Raw genomic sequence first — 24147 nt, 5'->3', positions numbered from 1 at the left:
GGCCAAATACGATGATTTCCCCAATGATATTGTCTATGTTCAAAAAGTAGCAATAAAGTTCCAAATGATGATTAAAGGGTACAGGGAGACAGGAGGGTTGGCTTCCACTGCCCATGGGACCATGTTACCACTTATGTTATGACCTCGAAGAAGGCATCATAGCCTAAGCCATCTTACTGGGACTGCTATTCACACAATTTGAGGAATTAACTTTAGGTCAACGGACAAAAGTTATGAAAATACAGAACGTACTGTTGAAAAAAAAAAAAAAATCACACTCTGAATGCTTAGGAGGTATGAGACCCCCAAGTCAGCTAAAGCCATGAAGGTGGAAACACCCCTTGATGTGAAATTACAATTAAAAATGTCAGCCAAGTTTTAAGAATAAAAGAAACCAACTTTAATAAATTAGGGAACAAACCCCTACAACTGAATTGGGGAAGACAGAACAAAGGTTTAAAAACACATTGGGTGCATTTACACGAGATGCTATGGTTCAGTTGCAATAAGATAAGGTGGCAGGGCTGTGCAAAATGTTGACAAGCATTTTGTTTTGAAGCTGTTTTGATGAATTTTGATGTTGAAACAGTGAAATCAAAATGAAACAGCCTTTGAAACAGCCTTTGAAATGAAATGAGGGCACTCAAAATGTTTTGAAAGTTTCGAAAAGTTTCAAGTTTTGAAGCAGCCCGGTAGCAGGAGGCGGGAGACAGCCAGGGTTGGTCCGTGCCTCCCGCCACCAGACTGAGCTCCATGGGGTTGGTGGAGCCACTTGGAATGCAGCCCGGGCTCTCCCCCGCCTCCCACCACCAGGCTGCACTCTGAGCAGCTCTGCTGGCCCCACAGAACTGACCCTGGCACCGGGAGGTGGGGGAGAGCCACTGCCCAGCGCTGCACTCCAAGCGGCTCTGCCACTGGTTCTCCCACCACATCCTGCCACCAGGCTGAGCTCTGTGGGACTGGCAAAGCCACTTGGAGCTCAGCCTGACAGGGGAAGGCACAGGAGAGCCAGGGCTACATTCTGAGCGGATCCACCATGGGCTCTCCCGCCACCTCCCACTGCCAGGCTGAGCTCTATGGGGATGGCGGAGTTGCTCGGAATGCAGCCCAGTGGTTGGAGGCAGGGAGAACCAGGGCTGTGCTCCAAGCGGCTTCACCACCCCACGGGGCTCAACCTGCCCTCCCAGCGCTGTTGGACTCCTCCTGGGGGAGAGGGCCCCCAGATCTGCATGCAGGATGACAGGAGGCTGCTACTGCTGCCAGCAGCAGCACCAGTCTTCTCAGCGGTGGTGCAGGCATCAAGTGGATGCAGCAGTGGCAAGGGAGCGGCAGCCTCCTGTCATCCTGAGCAGATCCAGGGGCCCGCACCCAGGGAAGAGTCCAGCACAGTCCCACAGCTCTCCCGGGGGTGCAGGCCCCCAGATCTGTGTGTGGGATGACAGGACGCTGCTGCCGCTGCCAGCAGGTCACACAAGCTTTGGTTTTCAGCAACTTGAGGTGCAGTTTCCTAGAAGCCTCTGCACCTATCTCCTTGAAACTTGGTAGGCTTCATGCCCTCAGAAGGGGCTACCATCCCTGCAATTTTTATCCAAATCAGACTAGAATGACAAAGTTATAGGCATTTTCATTATTCCCCATTATAGTCTATGGGCAAAATGTTGAAACAGCAAAACAGTTTCGACTAAACGAAACAGAACAGTCCTTCAAAACTAAACAAACACTGTCCCTTCAAAATGGTGAAACAGAAGTCGAAACGGAATGGTGCTGTTTTGCATAGCCTTATAAGGCGTCATTGCTTGTTGCTAAGGTGCCGTAGTGTCTCCAGGCATGAACCGTGACGGTGAAGCTAATGCACAATACTAATGAGCTCCAGTGCAGTAGCATTTAAACAGAGAAACAGTTTTGATGTACCAGCACAGTAACGCTGGTTACTGAGCAGTCATTTAGTACCTGATTAAGCAAGTAGTAAATGACTGCACAGTAACGTTTTGTTTTGAATAAAATCAATTTCAGAATTTTGCATGTCTCAGTTTATTTTACCTGTATATGTTTATCAAGCAAAGTATTAAGGTATCATTTGATGAACTAAACATTTAGAACATTTAGCCATTTATATTTGGTGAAAAAAATGATTGTCAAAGAATACTACTGCACCATTTAACATTAGTTAATTATTTGGAAAGCCAACACCTCTTCCTTTTCTCCAGCCAGTATTTCTATAGCTGATCAACACCCTCCATTTCTGCCACTTAGTCCTCTGCTGTTACTTCTTACTTCACTTCAAAAATGCGTTATTTTGATTCCCTTCAGTTTGGTTTCTTCCAACCCTTAGGCCCCATGCCTCCCTCCTTGTAAATGCTTTACGTCCAATTTACAGCCTTTGCTAAATAATAGCTACAGTATCACTGTAAGGTTGAATGGTTATAAACTCCTGCAAGACTGTTTCAGGCTGGACATAAGGAAGAATTTCTTTACTGTCCGAGCCCCCAAGGTCTGGAACAGTCTGCCAGCGGAGGTGGTTCAAGCACCTACATTGAACACCTTCAAGAGAAATTTGGATGCTTATCTTGCTGGGATCCTATGATCCCAGCTGACTTCTTGCCCCTGGGGAAGGGGGCTGGGCTCAATGATCTTCCAAGGTGAAATCTATGAAAACACAGTATAGCAAAACAAAAGTAACCGATACACTTAACTATTGATGCTACGCACAAAACAACCCTGCTCTAGTTAATGTCTCCCTTGTTCCATGGGGCATTTTTGCAACAATCTCCTAAACAAAACCTGCATGGTTAAATGTACCTGTCTTTCAGAGTTTCCCTTGCTCAAAATCTGACCTTCCATTGCAAACTTCTTTCAGATTCTTGAGTTTTTATTCTCCCCAGACATATTTCTAGAGAAGGGGTGAAACAAAAAAGCCACCCAGAACATCTTAGTTATTTGTTTTTGTCAATTTGTCAACTACTTCTCCACCAAGACTGCTGCTCCTGAATATACTGCTTGTTTGAAATCTGTCAGACTCAGACGTGACAATGCCTGAAAAATAGCCTCGACTAAAAATCAGAGCTGAAAAACACGCTAAGTCTGCTGGGGATCGGCAGCACTTCCACTTTCGCAGCTGTCAAGGTTTTTATGCAATGTGACATCATTTATAAACTCTTTATTTGAAAAGTTCCTGGAAGTTAGGTAATTTGGCTGGAAAGAAAACCTATTTCAATGTCAGCACTTTCCTGAGCAATTTGTAGAAAGTTAAGGCCGCCAAAAATTTTGGACCCCTGGCATATATCATTCTCTCTCACCCCCTCGGTTAGAAGGAAGTACTGTCTGTAAACACTGCATTAAATATCTGTTGTAAAGGCAACTGAAAAACCCTGTGTTCTACAAAATTCAATTTTCCTCTTCCGTAATACAGTGTTGCAGTCATACGATAAACAGTATTTATCTCTTATCTCTGACCATCACACTTGTGCTTAGCTTCTAATCCATCTTTTTGGGGCTTGTGATAGCACCTCAAACAGGAGACTAGCTCTGAATCATAAGTGTGCTTTGATAATAATAAAGACGTTCAACTGAGGCTCCAGAAATCATAGTTTTATTTCTGTTTCCGCTACACACTTTCTGTGTGACCCTAGGCTAGTAAATACGAACACCAGTTCTCCATCTTCAGAATGAAGCTTTTTATGTCACAAAGAGTTGCTTTAGATTATTCCTTGAGGTATTAGAGGCATGTTTCTGTTCCTTTGAATCACCTACAGAGTCTGGGGGCTGGAGCTCATAAATGACCTGGACATCTGAGTTAGATGCTGTGACATCTAACTTCTAGGTAGTCAGTCCCCAGCATTCAGTATTTATATAATACATGTTGGATGTCAGATGCCTCTGAAAAACCTGCCCGATTAGCAGACTGGCAATGAAACAGCCTCTGTCCCCTTGGGACCAGAACCCAAGCCCATTCCTAAGTCTAGACACCCACTAGCAGGTCCACAAAAGGATGCCCTCCATTTAGTTCCTGGATGCCAGAGGAGCTTCATTGGGAAGAGATTCTGCACTGCTACAGCCTGGGAAGTTCTAGGCACGCGCAGAAGCAGAACTGCAGATTCCCTGGGAGTGTTTAGGTCAAACGGGTAAACACCAACTGAGGACAGGCAGATGTTGATCGGGATATATATTATGATATACATATATAATTCTGTTCACACTTTTGAACCTCCATCTATGTCCCATTTACACACTTGCATCTTGCTTTGGATTTGGCCCATGGTGGCTAAAGCCTTTATCCTTCAATCTATAATACATCTATGCACACCAAGGACTAAGCAAGATAAAGACACTTACTGTGTGAGCAAAGGAACTTGCCCATGAAGGCCAGCTTAGAGGACTATGGTTGAGGAAGTGAGGCGGGAAATATGGGAATATTTTCTTTACATACCTGAAACATTCATAGAATAATGGAAAAATAGGTTTGGAAGGGACCTCAGGAGATCATCTAGTTTAAGCCCAAAGATCGTATGTATTAATGCCCAAAGATTAATTAGGGATGATCCAAAGAAGGATCATTTCTAATAAAGTCACCTGAAAGAGGCATTTGTCTAACCTGTTCTTAAAACTGCATAAGAAACCCTCATTCTCAACTGCCAAGCACAATACCCCAAAACATCAAGAACATCCCAACTTGCCATGCATAAAGCAGAGGGTCGAGGGCACTGTCAATGGCCTGCCCTGCAAGGACAGAGGTATTTTATTCAACATACTCAAGGAAGCAGATCATGCCCATCACTACAAGAGGAAGGCGATAACCCATACAGTCCATGCCAGTCTTACAACGGGGTAAAAGTTCTTCTCAATACCAAATTCTGATCCCAAAAATAATCTTTATAAAATACAAGGCAATGGCAGAATACATGATTATATGGCATGTCTAACCATGAAGGAAGTGTGTATTTATGTATGTATATGGCTCCATTACCCTACTATGTAAGCATTAGCTACAACACAGAAATACTGTATAATAATCCAAATTACAGGGTATTGGATACCCTATAATACAGAAGTAGCTAGGAAGGTGGATACATTTGTGACTGATTTCCTACACTAAGATGGGAATTGTTTTTATTATATTATATATTATGAAATTTTAGCTTTAAGGAATACATACAACCTCTAAATCAAGGGGAAATTTGAATCCTTGAGTAAATGAAATTCAAGGAGTCTTTAAGGTTGCTTGTTTCTCCATCTAACAATAAACAATTTAATGGGCCCAATCCCTGCATGACCATAACCAGGACCTAATTGTTATACATGGATCTACTGTGGATGTAACCAATTAAAGTGCCTCAATAAGTGTAGATGTTCCAATAAACCTGCCAAGTGTAAGCAAGATATGAGAGCTGCATCTTAAGCTTTGATGCCTACAGTTTTGCCACAGCTAGCTAAAATTTTGCAAGGGGACTAGGGTTATATCAGGTCAGTACTTGAATTAGGAACCCACGCAGGAAAATTGAGTAGCCTGATGCAGGTGATCTGAGAATGAGACAGGGAAAGCTGTTAGGACTTTATTTGTTCTCAAAATACTGCATACAATTTAAGTTGATTTGCTAAATTAATAAATGCTATACAACATAAATGATGCAGATGTTAAAAAACAGTACAGTAGCAAAAGCTTGAATGTGATACAGAAACATGGAATAAATCAGTGGCCGTTTGCAGTCCCTGGATCCTGAGGCACGGCCTAGGAAGTAGCTGAGCTAGGCACTGTATCACAAGAGAGCAGCATAGCCACACTTGTATCTGACACAATACATTTTAACAGTCTAGTTGCTTGGAGGCCTAAAACTCTGATACTGATACAGGATTTCGACAGGTTTAAGGAGAAAAAATCCTGCATCCATTCCCAAATATCATGCTCAGGTCTCCACTCTTGATAAGATACCACAGGTCTTTAAGTTAGTATAACACTTAATGAATGCAAATTCTTCAACTGATTATCAAGAGACATTTAGAGCAGGGTTTTGGCAACCTATGGCTTCTGGGCCAAATCTGGCCTGCAGAGCCATTGGATCCAGCCTGTAGGTGTGGGACTTCAGTGACATCCGGCAGCTGGCTGTGGGAGCTCTTCCAGGGCCACTGGGAGGCCCAAGCAGCACTCAGATCCTAACACCCACCTGCCCACCTCTGACCTGGGGTGGGTCACTATGGACCACAATGGGGAAAAGGTTGCCTACCACTGAGTTAAAGCAACATCAAGGTCTGAGCATTTCACCTTTGCCATAGTCAGGGCTCTGCTAGCCTAATAACATCAGGACCTAGCTCCCTTTTTCTATAGATATAGCAACTCATTTCAGGGCTACAATCAGACTGTCTTAATGCTTAAAGGGGGGAAAGAAAGGAAAAGAAAGATATCCTCAAATGCCTTCAATAAAGGGAACAGACGATGTTTCAACATTAGTTGTTTCACAAAAGTCACTTCACAACTTGTGATGTTCATGCCTTTTAAATGTGTTCTGGCTCCTGCCCTGGGGGTCTTTAAGAGGAGGCTAGATGAACATCTTGTTGCGGTTGTTTGACCCCAGTACTCTTTCCTGCCATGGCAGTGGGTTGGACTCGATGATCTGCTCAGGTCCCTTCCAAACCTACAAACTATGAACTCACTATAATTCAAATTCACAACCAGTAGCTCTTTCCAAGGCAGCAAAGGGCATATTGACTGATGGCATTCAAACGTCTGCATTAATAAAGGCATCACTTTGTGATCCAACAATCATGGGCTGGTGCTGTTTAAAACTGCATATATTTTGCTGGAAGACAAAGTGTCCCATTACATGATTGCTGCCACAATGCCTGATCTTAGCTTTGGAAGCAAGAAATTACAACGTGTAGAAACTGATGACAGTTTATAATGCATCTCATTTCGAGCAGCAGCAAAAAAAGTTACCTGCTCTTACACAAAATGAATATTCTTCCATGCTGCCATTTTAAAATAGCTAAATATAATATTAAATACTCCAACATTCTTTAAGTCACAAGTGTTTTTGTGCATTTTATAATGTAAAATATGTTTAATTCATTACTCCAAGGGGATTGGTAATGATGGCTAATTGTCCATGACTGACTGATTAGCACTAGTTAGACATTTTTCAACCATTCATTGCCATGTATTTTACATGCCATCTCAAAAGACGGTAAGAGATGATTTTTTACATTTAAAATGAAGAAAAAGGATTACAAAAATTCCAAATGCAAACTGTACACACTCTGCCTCACTGAAAATTGTATGATTATGCAGATAAATGCTTAATGTGCAATCTTTTACTACAAAAATTCAGAGTGCTCACTACATAAAATGACATGATTATGATGGAGGAAAATAAATCAAAGAGTTTTCCTTTGCACTCTTACATGCATTCATTGCTGAAATAAGAGATAATTCTGCAAACAAGGTTGATCTTCTATGTCTTGTTGAGCCAAGAAAAGCTGAAGAATATGCAATGCTTTGAGAGAATCAGCAGGCTTGACAGGTGCTGTAGAGGGCACAGATCAGCATCTTTTAAGCCGACTAGTTATCAGAAGCAAATTCCTTTGCAATTTAATAGAAGTGTAGATTTGGAAAGTGCTTGGTGTACAAATCAATAGGACTTTGGCATGAATTCACTGCTCACACTAGAGTGATGAGTTATCCCAGTGACTAATTAATCACTGTTTTATAGATGTTAAAGTAAGTACTCACCTAACTTTTTACATTCTTAATGTTGCAGAAAGATTTTTGAGACTGAAAAAGGGAGAAAGTCTGAGTTGCTTAATTTAAAGAGTCTGCGCTTTTAAATGCGATTAGGTTTTCCATCACAGTATCACTGAGTTTCATTAAAATACGTGTCACAGCAGCAACACTTCAGCTTACTAAATGTAATTAACAAAATACCAATAAGGGCACTAACTAAAATCGGTCACTGGTAAAACTATGGAAGACTATCATGAGAAGCCAGATAGTATTTTCATTTTGCTTGCTTCATGTCATGTATGCCACAGTACTTTGTAGTATTGTCAATTTTATGTCTTCACCGTATGTTTCTTTTTCAGTGAAGACTTAAAAACCTGTCATTTATAGAAAAAAGACAAAAAGCACACAAAAAAGTACAACAGAACAAAAACACCCCCCCCCCACAAGAATGCATTTAAAACGATCTGAAAACCTGTCTTTTATTTATGTATTTATATGGCATATTATAAATAACTATAAATGTCAGTATATCTTTTAAACTCTGGGGAAAATTTTCAAAAAGTTAAGACAGTTACAGCAGACGGTTACAGCAGGCAAGAGCTATCTAAGAGCTGTAGCCTATAAATAGAAAGCCAAAAGTGTTCCTGGGGAAGGAGATAAGCAATGGAAGTCAGCTAACTCAAGTACTGCCTTATTTTTGGCACTTATTGCCAAGGAGCATTTGAACTGTTTTATGTGAATCTTAGGGGACATTTATGGCTATACACATTATACTGTTAGGCAAAATATGTGCTAAGTTTCCCATCTGGAGAGAAAAGGCAAACTCCAGTCTTTAAACGCTTAACTCAATGGGACTCCTACACTGGCAGAAAGCATAGCTCCCCGTAGCAAGTCTGTAGGATTTGGGATTTAAGAGGTTTTCTTACTGGTCAAGAAACTGTTAAGGAAAAGGTACACTTAAAATCACACTGCTACTACTTGATGAGATACAGACAAAAGTGAGAAGAATATTAGATGAAAATGTAACATGGATATGCACTGCCCTCTGCTGCACATCTTATGAAAAACACTGGAGAAAGCATAAGTAAAATTTAGTATTACCTGTGAACCTAGTTACATATCTCTTTCCTGTGACTGAGTATACAAAAACTAATAGACAGTAGACATCTTACAACCATAAAACCCTGCTTACAGTTGTCATCCTATGCAAGAGGAAGTGATCCACTTTAAGATAGCAGGCTTTTTTGAAAGCAACCCTTCAAACAAAGCTTACAGTGGGAATAAACATAACTTCTAAAAGCAGTCCTGTCCACTTACCTTCCCAATTTCAGCATTAGCACCTCCACTTCCTTTACTTTCTACAGAATTTTTCATACGCTACTTCCCTGCACTGTTTGTGTTACGAAAGTCTAAAGCAAATGGAGATGTGAAAAAAGTCTAAACACAAGAATGAATTAAAGGTTACAGTAAGCACATAAAGCCTTATGCTCTCTTTCAAATACTCATTTGGTTTTTAAATTTATACAATTTAAACTGAATATAAAAGCTCTGGGATCCAAACAGCTATAGATAAAACTAGCTCAAATGCTTAGGTAAAAGACAAACCTGCAAATAAGAAGCTCTCTCAAGCTCGGCTGCAAAACAGTCCAGCTAGTAGAGCTTCAACTGCATCCACGCTAAGCAAGCTTTGAGTCAGGGACCCATTCCAGACACCAGTCATAGCCTGCATTATGCTTAAATGCCCCACTGGCCAGAAAAAGAGTTTACACATTCTTTTAGGCATCTCTTCAGACATTTAAAGTTTGTGGGGGGTTTCAGTTAAAAGTCTTACTTAAAGACAAACTAGAAGTATCTCAATAACCTTACCAGTATTAATAGACTTCTTGTCTCTCTACTACATGTCAAAATTAAGGAGGCAGACAAAAAAAAGTTTACTGCAACAGGATTTACCTATTTCAAATCATATATGTTTGAAAGTATATTGTGATTTGGCATCTGCATTAATTGTACTTTATTACCTGAGGTTATCTGGAACTTCAAAAATCAGCAGCCTTGACCCAAATGTTCACTCCCATGAGTTGGAATGAGTGTAGTAGTAAAACTAGCTTACTACTGAGATGCTTTTACTCCAGTGAGAAGCAACCTGTTTGAGGGCCTACAAACCAGCCGACACATGTGGTTGTGATGGTCACATTCATTCTTCACATTCCTACTAAATTCTGTTAGATGAATGTAAGCAGATAACTGGACCAAAAAATATAACATTAGAAAACTAAAAGTTAAAACGTTGGGTTGGGGTTTTTTTGCACACAAATGAGGCATAGAAAGATTCTACCTAATCTCTGCAATTCAAAGTTTTTAATCAATTTACAAAGATAACGTACAGCACTTTCAAAATTCAGAACTTTGATGGATGTGTCAGAATGGTGCACTATCACCGGGCCCTACCAGTTAAGGTTGCACAATGTTATATTCACATCATTTTCTACTCTTCTCAGTTTAGAAAGCTGCTGCCTTTCATGTTCAAATAACATTTGTTTTTACATTCAAGCTAGCTTATTTATAGCTTAAACAAGAAAAAAATTTTTTCACTGTTTGACTACAAGGAAAACACATTCCCTTGCAAAAGTCAGCTTTGCAGGAGTTATGGAATGAAGTGTAATGCTTTTTTTCCATGTTCTACAGAAATAATTTTGATCCCCCCGCTTTTTTTGTAATGAATCCTTGAGCGATTATTCTGAAGATATGTAGACAAGCTGGCTCAGATACCTGCCAAGTTTATAAAATCAGTAGCTAAGGAAGGCTAGCATGCAGAGGCAAGTTACAACTGCAGGCAGGCTTCACTTCTCAGGATGGTGTGTGTAAGGTTGGGAGACAAATGCTCCAAAGCTCTGTTTCTATCTCATTGACTGATTGTCTTTAATTCTCTTCACTTCATTTCCTATATTTATTAGAACGCCTTATGCATTAGGAAGTCAGTGTATGTGCTCCCTGTAATATACAGACAGCAACAGAGAAGCAAACGAGAGGCAGCTAGCCATGTTAGCTGGAGAAGTCAGGGCAGGGAGCACCTTACAAACTAAGCTAATAGTTTCAGAAGTGACTGCAAGCAATTAGGTCCCTAAAATACATATCTTAGGGCAAGATCCAAAAAAAGATGTAAACTTCTGACCTGGAACTTCAGTAGAAATTCTCAAGACAAGCGGACAGCTGCAATTTACCTTTGTCAAGATGCGCCACAGATTTTACTCTTGAGATGCCTAGGCTCCTGAAAGTATTGATTTTTTATCTGTGTATGGACAGAAGTACTTGCGTTCTGACAGGATGGAGCAAATCAGCCTGCATTTCATATATAAGCCCAATCAAAATGCAAAAATGCAAAGTTCCTCCACCCAAGACCCCTCAGGAGGTTCAATCTGGTAGGCGTGCTCCAAGAATGCTTAAAGCACGCTGAGAAGATTCGGGTTCCCTACAAAAATGCAGCAGTGACTAATACTTTGCTAGGGAGGAGATTGTGTCTTTGTCTCAGGTAATAAATTAGTGGCTGGAGGACTCCTCTAGGATGTGGAAGACCCAGGATCAATTCTGCCCAAGACAGAGGGTGGACAATCTTTCCCAGCTGCAGGCCACGATGATCCACCTAGGGTCAGAGGCATGTAGGCACTAGGATTGCTGGCAGCAGTGCTTCTTTTTGCAGGGACACAGAAAGAGTGCCTGTAGCCTAAGTTCCCCCTCTGCAACCACTGGTGATGCCACAAGACAACTGGATGGATCCAATGGCTCTGTGAGCTAGATCCAGCCCATGCACTGTTCAGTGCCAAGCCCTGGCCTAAGGGGATTGAAATCCACATCTCTCACCACTCACAGGAATGCTCTAGTTAGCAGGCTAAAACCTAATCAAGGTTCAAAACAACTTCTACCCGTACAGCCTAAACTGTGCCAGGAAACAGAAAACGTAATGCTCACTGGGCCAAAGACTGCTAGAAGAAGTCTGACTGTACCTTGGTGGTTAATGTCGATCCAGTAAGACAGAGACCTGGCTTCCCATTTATTTTTCATTTCTGGAATTAGTGTCCAACACAAAAAAAGTTTTTAACACAACAGAATAAAAGTGAGACTATGCCTATACCTGACCCAGGCAATCAAGCAAAAATGCAGCAAATTAATTTCATACTAGGATGAAGCAAGAGAGCAAGAAGAGTAGGGATGAACATGATAACTCTAATGTTAAAAGATACATAGGCTTGTACATACACATTTGATTTAACTTTAAATATTGTTTTCAAATACGAGTTGCTCATGCTTTCAATCTCTGTCCATCTCAAATGAACTTATCCGGATGTTATGATACCTGATCCCCTGGTTTAGGGATGCTTAACCCTGTGATTTGCCATTAATTTAATACACTGTGATGCACTACACTACTCCACTCCTGAAAGATCTATAATTATGGAAAGACACACGAGTGCTTCTGGTCAAAGAGTAAGCATTACAGCTGCAAGGACTAACCAGAATAATTTTGATTATTGTACCAAGATGCATCTACTATCAATATAGCTAGTGCTAATAAGTGTTTAAACTTCTACTGTATTTGGAATGCAGTTGAGCATGTAATAGATGCCAAATCTGTCTGCATAAAGTCTTTTTTACAACAGACACATGCAATTAATCGATCTTGAAATTGCTTTGAGATTGTGTGTTAAAGAACCCTATGAAGTACCAATAACAATCTAATGAAAAATTAAATTGTTTTATAAAACCGATTAGGATTTTTTTGAACTGGCATTACTTTCTAATTACCCAATTAATTGTACCATTGTTTTTCGGCTTCCTCAGTTCAAGCTTGAAAACAGAATGTGTGCTTACAGACACCGTTTTAAGTTATGTGCGCCATATTTCTTGACTTTAGGACCAAAAAAAAAATTAGAAAAGCAGTTAGAAAAAAGCAGTTCAATTTAATTTTAGTCTATTAATGCGCTGTTTCCCAAACAAGGTGCATTTCAGTCAACACGCAACATTTTGTAATCAACTAAAACCTAGTCCACTATTTTCAGAGAACAAGCATTTTATTATTGTTCTCATTATTTATACATATGTCTACTGAGGGGGAAAAAAAATCAATTGTGCAGCCTGTTTTTAAAACTGCAATTTCCCCCCCCACCTAAATATTCAGAAAAAAAGGCATGATACAAGGAAATAAAACAGGGAGATAGTACAAAAATAAGCATGCTGCCATCTGCACTTGTATACCTGCTCTAACACACTCCATTATGTATGTACTTTCAACCTAAAGCTTACCTTGCTAAATCAAGTATGACCTTAGATGTTATGATGTCTCCATAAACAGGAATGTGATTTAATATAGAACAGGTTTATCAAACATTATGGCTGTAAGGTAAAATGCAGTAAAATGTTGCCAAGATGTATTTGCAAACAGCACTGAAGTAGTTGATTTAAAATATATTACCTGTTTTTGTTAGCAAAAGATTATCCAGATGTCTGTCTCCAACTCCAAGGATATAGGTAATCACACAATAACCAGCTGCAACAAGTAAATTATAAAACAGAAATATTTCAACTTCTAGAAGTCATCGTGTTTCATACCACTGGTACTCGTATGCATGTTGATACGTTATTACTAAGATCACAAGAAGGAATGTGGTAGAGCAGATAAAGAACATATTGGAATATAAGGAAACATTTCTGGAATAAAATTAGAGTGACATTAACAGAAAATGAAATACAAAGATATGCCATTAATAAATATTTCTTAGTATTTCACTTGTATATCATTACTGTAGGTTATGCGTGTACATACACCATACCTATCTATATAATACTGGATAGATACAGAACTATCATTTAAGTTATGAGATCTCCATTTTTCCAACATTCAATCAGTATAGTATTACTTTAACTTATATACCACTAAGAAAGGAACAAATAAAAAATTCAAAGACGTTCAGAAAATGCTTGCTTGTTTACAAAGCGTGTTTCAAGTACCACATATAGGACTTCTGTGCAAGAAATATGTGGGAACTAAGAATCGATTTTAGTGGTGGCAATTACATTGCAACTATGGCTATAGAGAGGCATTAATTTCTACTGCTGCAAATTAAAAAAAAAAAATAGAAATCTTCCCACTCCATCCTGACAACACACCCTTTCCCCCCCCCAGTCAGGGTCCCCCTCATCGGGGAAGGGTGTGGGGGAAGCAGGAGAGGAGTCTAGTTGCCACTGTTCTCGAAGCCTTCCCTAAACTGGGGTCCCTCCAATCTTGGGAAGGCCTGGAGGGGGTGAGGGGGAGGCAGCAGCAGAATCCCTTCCCTGACTGGGAGAAGCCAGCGGTGGGGAAATGTCCTTTCCTTATTTTCCCCGCACTGGAGTCCCTCAGTGTGGGAAAGGCACAAGGGAAGCTATAGCTTAACTCCTCCCGATCACACAGCGCTCGCGCATACTGCATTCATCGTAGTAAGAGAACATTTCTTGCAAGGAAGATCTTCCATCTGTCAACCTGGAAGACTGCTCTTATGGATGGGTCATACTTCTTCCACAAGGAACTCAACAAGTGCCTATAGTATAGCAATTACTACCGGGAGTGATTCTCCTGGTACAAACTAACACCTGTACATAGCCTGTGTCCCCAGAGGTCACTAACAATGTACACAGTAATGGCATTACCCACAGCTAGTAGGGTCCAACACAGCCTTCCAAAGGGTGATCCACTAACATTTGTGGAGAAAGCACTGAAGTCACGCTACCAGGTTAATTTTGAACCAAAATATACATTTTGTCTAAGTAGATTCATGCATGATTTTTTTTTCAACTGAATACCACAGGAAACGTTGCAAGCTATACCTGTTATTTATATGAATGCTTTAACATTGTGCTAGAAATAAACAGAAATCAAATTAGTCTATTCTCATTAATGTCAGGCAGGAAAGTAGAAAAAAAAAAAAAAAGAACAAATGGCAAAAGATTTTAAAATCAGCTTTAATAATTTAACCTTCTGCCTAACACCAATAAGGGATGTAATTTATCTCTCCCTGCATTATCATGGCCCCTAGAGGAAAGGAGAGACAGGAGAAACTGTCTTTCAAGACGGTTTCTAGGGAGATGGGGGCACTTAATTTCCACCAATCGCTTGCAGGAAAGACAGAGAGATATTACAATACTCTCATCAGAAAGTGCTGATCACTTTTGGGGCTGCACGAACCTCTCTAATACAGGTGGCTGCAATCTCATTTATGCCATATGCTCTTCCCCAGAAGGACTGTTCCATTGCCAGGGTCTGCACCAACAGAAATAGGAGCTCCTCATACACACTTAAGTATTTTCAGTTTTCTTCCACTAAGACAGTAGCCGCATTTTGATTTTGTAATTAAGAAACTTCACCTCAAAGTAACTAGGTTTATATTCAGTGGAGCTGAAGACAAGGAAAATTATCTATCTTTAATTCTGGCCCAAGTTACTTCAACATGGGATAAGGGCAAGGATTTTTATGTTCCGGCCTTGTGTTCAGAGGTAGGGAAGCAAGCGATGTAATGGTATGGTTGGAAAAGCAAGGTGCTCATTAGCTATCCACTATTTATCTATAGTTTTCATAGACATCAGGGCTGGAAGGGACCTCGGGAGATCATCGAGTCCAGCCCCCTGCCCAAAGGGCGGGAAGTCAGCTGTATCATCATAATGCCACATAATGGGTATATTCCCATTACTTCTCATAGTCATTGTTCCTTCTTGCTGTCAGTTTAAAGATTTCTACATAACACTCATCTGAATGCTACTAAAACTCCATCGATCTAACAATCACACTCTGTCCTTGGTACATGCAGCAAACTATTAAGAAAATGTCCATAACTTACCACAGCTCTTCACATAAGTATCCATCACCTCTGCACTTATTCCATGAGGCCCAGTATCACTTGGTGCATGCTTTCTGAAGAAGTTCTGAGAATACATCAAAAACACTTGCTTACTCGACATAGCTGGCAACTATCTTTGGGACTGATGGAAGAGTTAGCAGTTTATAGCGTGGGCTAAACTTATTACCATAGTCTATTTGTAAAAATCCTGCTCAGTTATTAATCTTACCACTTAGAGACTGTCAACGCTGCACGCTAAAAGTGTTATTCTCAGAACTGTCAGATAACATTAAACAAAGGAAAATCAAGCAAATTCCACTTCGGTGCTACGGCGCTGTTTAGTTTATGTTTATTAGCTTTTTCTTATTTTCTTCAGAAGACATGGATTTAGAGTCACTTTGTCACAAACTGAAGGGCTCTTCTTTCTTTAAAATAATCCCATAAAGTTAAATTTGCATTGCAGGCTTCTTGCCTAATTACCATGACTGTGAAATGCTTCTGCTGTAAATATAGTTTGTGCTAGGCCAGCAAAAATTAAAACAACAATAGCAGTTCAAATTAATCAAGACATTGGGAAACACATCTGAGAACATGCACTTAACATTACATCTCTCCCTACAACATTGCTTCAAAAACAAACAAATCAAGGGTATGTCCATACAGCACAAGGCAGCTTCATGCACAGATGCTCCATCTAGCTCAAGTACTAGAAAGCAGCACAGTCATATTAATTAACCTAGCACTTTAGCTTAGTTAATTAGCCTGGTTGAGCAGCACAACATTTTAATGTGTTGCTTTACCAGGGCTATGACAGCTACACTGTTCCCAATAAGCAAATTCGTTTGCAAGTAGCTCAGTACTCTATGTGTGGCAATGCACTGTGCTTTATGAACACAGCTTCAGTGATACTAAAAAGGAAACTAATAAGGTTTCTCATTGAAAACTGGCATTCAACTGGACTCTTACCCTCATTCCAAAAGAAACCAATTTTGGTCTGACCAAGTTAGTACAGTTCAACCCACAAACCAAAGGTAAATTAGCAGTTTTGCAATAAATGGCCACATAAAAAGAAGCTGTACAAGTGTGCATCACAAAGTTGCCAGTCAACTGGATAGCTGTCTGAACTGCCCTAAACATAAGGGAGATCTGAGTGTAAGAGGAGAAGCTCTGTGAATAGTGAAAGACCTGAAGGGCATTTCTACACATACTTTTTTGTCCCATGATGCACCGGAGATCTGCCGATTAATCGAGTCTAATCCAAGGTGCTAATGGAAGAGTCCAGGCAGGATTTTTAAATGCTATATGGAAGAAAAGAGTCCTGCTCTCATATGCTGCAGGATTTTAGGAGGAAACTTTCTGTTGCCCCTATCTCTTGGCTGTGCTGAAGCAAACCCTACTAAGACACAATTTAGAAGCCTGGCAACTGCATCCAAGCCCAGGGCAGAAAAGCTCTGTGTTTATCGTATAAGAAAACAAACCCAGAAAATTTTACACTAAAACCCCACTGAAAACTTCAAAGCTGCGTAATTAGGCCACCGAAAACTGCTGACAAAGTTTGCACACAGAAGCTTAATTCTTCCTGCTGGCATGCATCTATTACAACCCAGGGCTGAATTCTTTCATCTAATATTCCTCAAATACAACCTGCATATTACTTTCTCTGCAACTTCCAATCGAAATTATAGTGCACAATGCTAGCAACTGATAAGAATGAATGAACGCATACTGAACAGGCACAATGAGTAAAACCTATGCAGATAAAAACAGAAGTTCATTTGTCTATACCAGTGGTCCCCAACCTTCACAGCACTCTTCATTAGACCCAAAGCACCGCTCAGAAAATGCCAGCTTTTAGTTTTTTTCTCACTTTTTGAATACGGAAGCATAATAGAACTTTTTTTCCTGTTGCAAAGAACTCAGAAATATCATAATGGGTCAGACTGTTTTTAACACTGCCGGTTCCTACATTACATTTTTGGGTTTATCTAGTGGATCATCCTTGCACACCTGCCAGTACTAATGTTGCATGGCAGCCCATGACACTCTTGAAAGGATCTGAAGGAACCCGAGGATGCCACAGCACCCTGGCTGAGAATCACTGGTCAATACAGCCTGTTTAGTTGTGCAGCTAAGTTAATTTTCCAGTAGCTGCATCTCAAGTAGCAAAGGTTCAATACTAAAATACTTCTACCACTGTCCTGCCCTATCCTATACCATCTGTGCTACTGGCTATTAGGAGAAAATGTTTATCTACTAGATCGCACACGGGACTAAGGCCCAGGAGACCTAAGGTTTTTTTGATTGTGTCAACCTGTTATGTGATCTCAGGAGAGATGCTATTTTGCCTCCTACCCTTTCATCTATCTCTTCTATTTAGATTGCAGGATCTTCAAAGCAAACTATTATTCTAGTTTCAGTGCAAACAGAATGTGGCTACCATTTCATCTGGGGACTCTACAGCATTTAAAAAAATGCCTTCATACAATTTATACCATGGCCGCAGAGACGGATGGGTTCAAGGTATGTTAGAACAAAAGAATAAAAATAGAAGAAAGTTTGCCAGATAAGAGTACAGGTCAGAAGTTTTAGAAAGGGCATGCTATTTGAAACTTGGTGTTGTTGTACAATATAATACATAAGTAGCAAGAAAAAGCTGGAGATGCATACTCAGCTTTCTCTTTGATATTTCCTAACCTGAGTGATCAAAGAATAATATTGTCTGTATTTTTATATGAATACTTTATTTTCATCCTACCATTTTTAGGTAGTATATAATCAGACAGAAACTTTACTATCATATAAACACAGAAATTACTGTGCAAAACCACAGACTCCAAGTATAACAGAAGGCACTACATGTGGCACAGAACTGCTGATGGAATTTTCTTCCCCCAAGGACTTTTAACTTATGCTATAATGGAAGATGCCTGGTGAAGTAGCATTTTAGCTTCAACTTCCATGTAAGCTTTGCTACACAGCACTTACATTATGTCTACCACTACCAACCCTTTTAACAATGACATAGGACTGTCTGGGTGGCCCCCAAAGGGTTAGCATGTGGCCCACAGGCTCCCACTATGGTTCCCCAGCACTCCTCCAGCTTCTACATCCTACCCCCACGCCTGAGGACAGGATGGCACAGCAGGAGGGAGCTGGCATGACTGAATGGCACACATGGCAGGGGAGGGACCAGGCTGCTTGCACTATACATAAGGAAGGAGCTGAGCTACCTATACTGAAGGTGGGCAAATAGCCAGGAGGAGTGGGGTGGGCTGTGCATGCAGCTTGGAGAGGAGATGGCAAACTGCCTGTGTTTCAGGAGTACTAGGGGGTGGGCTGCCTGCACAGCACAAATGGCCAGGAGGCGAGGGGGACCTGGGCTGCCTGTACTGTGCGCGTGGTGGGGAATTCAGGGGAGGAGGCTGCCCATGTGATGAGAGGCCCTTGGTCTGCAGACCACAATTCATGCAGCCCCCAGGACTGTGGCCCGCAAGGCTGGTCGACTGCCTGGAAATTGGACAGCCTTGCTATAACAGATGCAAAGAAGGTTATAGAAATTTTGCACTAACTAGTATCACAGCCCCGCATTGGCATCCTTGGAGAGGGATAATCCACTTTTAGCAGAAGAAGAGCTCTATAATACGATGCGTGCAAAGATCCCCCCCCCAAAAACCTAGTTTATACAGCAAAAAGCTTTGGTATTTATTCAAAATGGATGCTCCAGGACTCTGAATGGCAGCAGATCTAAAATGTAATTAAAATCTATTTTAAATGTAGCATGAGGCAGAGGCATTTAAAACTACTCGTTCATCAACAAAGCAATGTCAGAACACTGGTGTCCAAACAACCCGACCTTTGTTCCAAGTCCTTAAAACTAACATGGCCAATTAAAAGTATAATGTACTCATGCAAAAGATCTTCAGTATGGAGCTTTCTTTTCAAAAATAAAGAACTTGTGGCTTAAATAAAAGAAATATAAGAATGTTTTTCAAAGAAAAAAAGGATTCTGAAAAAAACCCAGCTTTTGATTATGTCAATTAAAGAATGGATAAGACACATGCCATATCACTTACCTGTATACTCTCTTCAGTTGCAAGAACTTCTGCAACAGGGACTGACTGAATAAACTGCATGAAACCTGTAACACAAAAGCAGAATCCTCAGTGCTGAATGTATGAAGTGAAAAATAGCATGCTGCAGACAAACCACTACCGCTCTAGTCTTCCAGCCTGCTTCATTTGACTGGCAGAGCTGTGCTTCTACATCTAACCTGGTGCAAGTTTTTAACCTGCTTATGACAACTGCGAGCATGCTTTCAAGAAATAAACTCCTGTGCAAAATTATGAATACATAAAGATTTAATCAAGTGCTTTTTTAACATTATCCATTTAGCAGCAACGTTGGAGGTATACCTCATTTTCTCACTTTCAGTCTTGCAGTCCAAATTCCAGACCCCACAGCTGCTTATAAACAGGCCCTGAACTTCCTATAGAAAACTACACATATATGCTGACATTTATTTTATTGTTTCAGAATCATGACAAGAATAATAGTATGAAAAAAAAATTCTACCAGTGCTCCATATAACAGTATGAAATAACAGAAGCTTTCTGGTTTTTATTCTAAAATGCAAATATCAAGATCTCCTTTTCATGAAAATTTAACTCGTTTTTACAATCCAAAATTAATTTCTTCGTACCCTTCAAGATCTATATTAAACTACACTTTTTAAATATATAGGTAGCGTGCTTACGTAATAGTATCCCTTAAGTTTTGTCCTGAATTGTAAGCTACTAATACTTAAAATTTCAATAATTCACAATGGCTCTCCAAACGAATGTTAGCCATGACAGCTTACTGCAATACAAGGGTGTACTTTAACGCTCTCTTTAAAGTCAAGATATTACCATGTATTAGGAAACCTAAAATATTTTTAAAGGAATAAAGAATTTTCAAGATTTTACATTAGTGTGAAACAAGAGAAAGTTTTATGTAAAAGGCTGTTACATTTCAAGTACTGATCTTAGTACCTGTCAAGTCTAACAAATAGAGACTAAGATGTCTTACATGATAATTGTCTAGAAAAAGATTGGAGGTTGTGGGATAAACATTAGCAAGGAAAAAGAGATATTCTAAATTCTTTGGAATTTAGAAGAATGTTTTAACCATCTAAGAAGTAAAAACTTGGAACTATATATGATGTGGTTGTCCATTTATCGATATACCTACTGTCTCACTATGTTCACCAATATTTAGTTTGCTGCAGGGAACGCAGCAAACACAAATGGACCTCCTGGATAAATACATTTGAACTGCAGGATGCTCTATGCCCAGAAGCCAGTCTGAGGGTGGAAGAATTATGATTCCACCCCAGGAGGTAAAACAAAAACAAAAAAAGCAGAAGGTTCAACATGCTAAATACCATAATCAAAAATGAGAGAGGAAGAGAAGTAAATCTAGTTCGTTAGCAACAATAATCTGGCAATCAGTACCAAGGTTTTGTTAACTAAGAGATACAAAAGAACTTGATGAAGCTTGGACAAAATGATGGAAAATGAGCAGCAACAATAACAACACAATATTTATGAACTAGTTTCAGGATTACTGCAAGGCCAAAAGGGAATCATCACCATTTTACCGTCTAAAATGTACCTTCCACCTACAACAAACCAAGACACTTGCTGTGGAAAGTAACTGAATGAAGGCAGATGCAAAAAATGCCTGGCTATTGTGTATTATTTAGGAAAAAAATAACCTTACCATGTTTTGTGCTAGTAGCCAGTACTTTGTACGGGGTTAGTTTCAAATCCAGGTTCTCTTTACGCAAAAGCTATGAGAAAAATATAAAAGACAAGTGGAATAAACTGATTTTCATAACGGAGTTAAGTTATACAGCAGCTTGTCCTCTACTCAGGGAAGTCTGTTCCAAGCCAAGTCATATTTATGTCTGTCTGCTCGAACCCTTCCTAGGCCAGTCAAGACATTTACTTACATAAAAAAAGCCTAGAAAAAACGAAGACTTCTTGGAATGCAATATCTATAAAAAAAAAATAAAGAAAAGAAAAAAAGAAAAAAAAAAGGAGAACTGAGTTAAGCATGCTCAAATGCTTTTCATGCCCTTGCTTTGAATCAAGGATGTCAACTCCCCCAGCTTGCATAAGCAAAAGTAGGCAGTGAAAGAGATTGGATAAAGTGAAGCTTTTAAATGACTTCTTTGCATCTGTGTTCCTGGACACAGATACAAACACTCTTCCCCATTAGACTTTAGTCTGGCATAAGAGAAATACCAATCTACCTACGGTTAGTGCTGACCTAGTGAGGGGACACTTGGAAGGGTTGGACATATTTAAGTCAGAGGGCCACAATGATCTTCATCCAAGAATTCTAAAGGAATTGGCCGGTGTCATAGCGATACCACTGGTGCAACTGTTTGAGCACTCGTGGCACTCAGGACAGGTCCCAGAAGAATGGAAAAGGGTCAATGTGGTCCCTATTTTCAAGAAGAGGAAGGAAGACCCAGGGAGTTACAGGCCAGTTGGCCTCACCTCTATTTTTGGGATCTTAGAAAAAATCATAAAGGATCACATTTGTGGGGGGCCAGCAAGTAATACGATGTTAAAGGGCAACTGGTATGGGTTTACATCAGGCAAATCCTGCCCGACTAACCTGGTCTCTTTTTATGACCAGGTCACAAAGTACTTAGATACAGGGGTGGAGATACAGGTCATCTACTTAGACTTTAAAAAGGCTTTTGACACAAGTGTCGCACCCAATTCTTACAAGCAAACTGAGTAGCTGTGATGTGGATTTTTTCACAGTAAGGTGGGTGAAAAAACTAGCTTATGGGATGCACCCAGAAAATGGTGGTGGATGGGGTGGTTTCTCCCTGGAGAGATGTAGGAAGTAGCATTCCCCAGGGCTCTGTCCTTGGACCAGTGCTGTTCAATATCTTCATCAGTGATTTGTATAAGGGGGTTGAAAGCACTCTGTCCAGATTTGCAGACAACACCAAACTACAGAGTACAGTAAACACAGTAGAGGGCATGAAGCGAATCCAGGCAGACTGGGGAAGTGGGCAGATCAGAATAGGATGCAATTCAACGAGGATAAGTGCAAGGTGCTGCACCTGGGGAGAAAGAATCTCCAATACACCTAAAGACTGGGAAGTACCATTCTGAGTACCACAATAGTGGAAAGGGATCTTGGAGTCTTGGTTGACGCAAAAATGAACATGAGTCGCCAGTGTGACAAGGTAATAAGCAAGGCTAACTGCACTCTGTTTTGCATCAGTAGGTGTATCACGAGCAGGTCTAGGGAGGTGATACTTCCCCTCTATGCAGCATTGGCCAGGCTGCAGTTGCAGTACTGTGTCCAGTTTTGGGAGAGGCCATCACCAGGGAGGACTATACAGCAGTTCCTCAGGGCTGCTGGGGGGGCAGTCAGGAAGGCCAAGGCGGAGATGGAACTGGGACTAGCTTCCCAGATCAAGGACAAGAAGAAGTCCTTTTTTAAATACATAGGGGGCAAAATGAAGGTACCAGATAACGTGGGGCTGCTGCAGGACACGCTAGGAAATTTGGTCGTCACATCAGATGACAAAGCCAACATATTTAACTATTTCTTTGCCTCCATTTTCCTGAGCAGGGACCAGAACAGCCACCCCCTCTGGACCCCCCTCTGGACCCCCCTCAGGCCCCAGGGGAGGCGCACCTAGGCCAAGAGTTAGTGAGGAACTAGTCAGGGAACTTCTGGAGGGACTGGATGTATTCAAATCAGCTGGTCCGGACGATCTCCACCCTCGAGTACTGAGGGAATTGGCTGAGGTCATTGCGGGACCCCCGGCACGGCTTTACAAGCACTCGTGGTGCTCTGGTGTGGTGCCAGAGGACTGGAAGAGGGCTAACGTGGTTCCCATCTTCAAAAAAAGGGAGGAAGGAGGACCGGGGGAACTATAAGCCAGTTGGTCTTACCTCAAATCTGGGTAAGCTTTTTGAGAGAATTATCCTGACACATGTCCTCAAGGGGAGATTATGCTTCGGGGCAACCAACACGTGTCCTTTTAGACCAACCTGGTGGCCTCTTACGACCAGGTCACCAAATCCTTAGATGCAGGGGTAGCAATGGACATCGTCTTCCTGGACTTTTTGGAAGGCCTTCGACACTGTCTCTCACCCCGTTCTCATTAAGCAACTGGGGGACTGTGGTGTCTACACCCACTCAGTCAAAAGGGTCGCCAACTGGCTGGAGGGCTAGACCCAGAGAGTCGGGGTGGACAGGTCATTTTCGACCTGGAGGGATGGGGCAGTGGGGTCCCCCAGGGCTCGGCCCTCAGGCCCACACTGTTCAACATCTTCATCAGTGACTTGGCCGAGGGGGTAAAAAGCACCCTGTTCAAATTTGCTGATGACACTAAGATGCGGGGATATGTGGAGACGCTAGAAGGGAGGAATAGGCTGCAATCAGACCTAGACAGGTTACAGGGGTGGGCGGATGAGAATAGGATGGGATTCAGTACTGACAAGTGCAAGGTGATGCACCTGGGGAGGAAGAACCAGCACCATACCTACAGGC

At 41.0% G+C, this 24147-nt stretch overlaps 1 protein-coding gene across 2 annotated transcripts in view; it reads right to left on the bottom strand.

Annotated features, from left to right (window-relative positions):
• Positions 1-24147, bottom strand: part of PIK3C3 (phosphatidylinositol 3-kinase catalytic subunit type 3) — a 139931-nt gene that overhangs the window by 59828 nt on the left and 55956 nt on the right. For both annotated transcript variants that reach the window (XM_090037664.1, XM_090037665.1), the window contains 4 exons: positions 21337-21406; positions 19650-19714; positions 15577-15661; positions 13179-13253 (listed from right to left, as the gene is read on the bottom strand). In XM_090037664.1, the coding sequence (XP_089893790.1) occupies positions 13179-13253; positions 15577-15661; positions 19650-19714; positions 21337-21406 (295 nt within the window). The remainder of the gene's footprint in view (positions 1-13178; positions 13254-15576; positions 15662-19649; positions 19715-21336; positions 21407-24147) is intronic.

Source organism: Crocodylus siamensis, chromosome 3 (genome assembly GCF_052110815.1).
Source record: "Crocodylus siamensis isolate JL-2025a chromosome 3, ASM5211081v1, whole genome shotgun sequence".
In the NCBI taxonomy this organism is placed as follows: Eukaryota; Metazoa; Chordata; order Crocodylia; family Crocodylidae; genus Crocodylus; species Crocodylus siamensis.
Note: the sequence above shows the minus strand (reverse complement) of the source record. Positions and strands in the feature narration are given on the sequence as shown.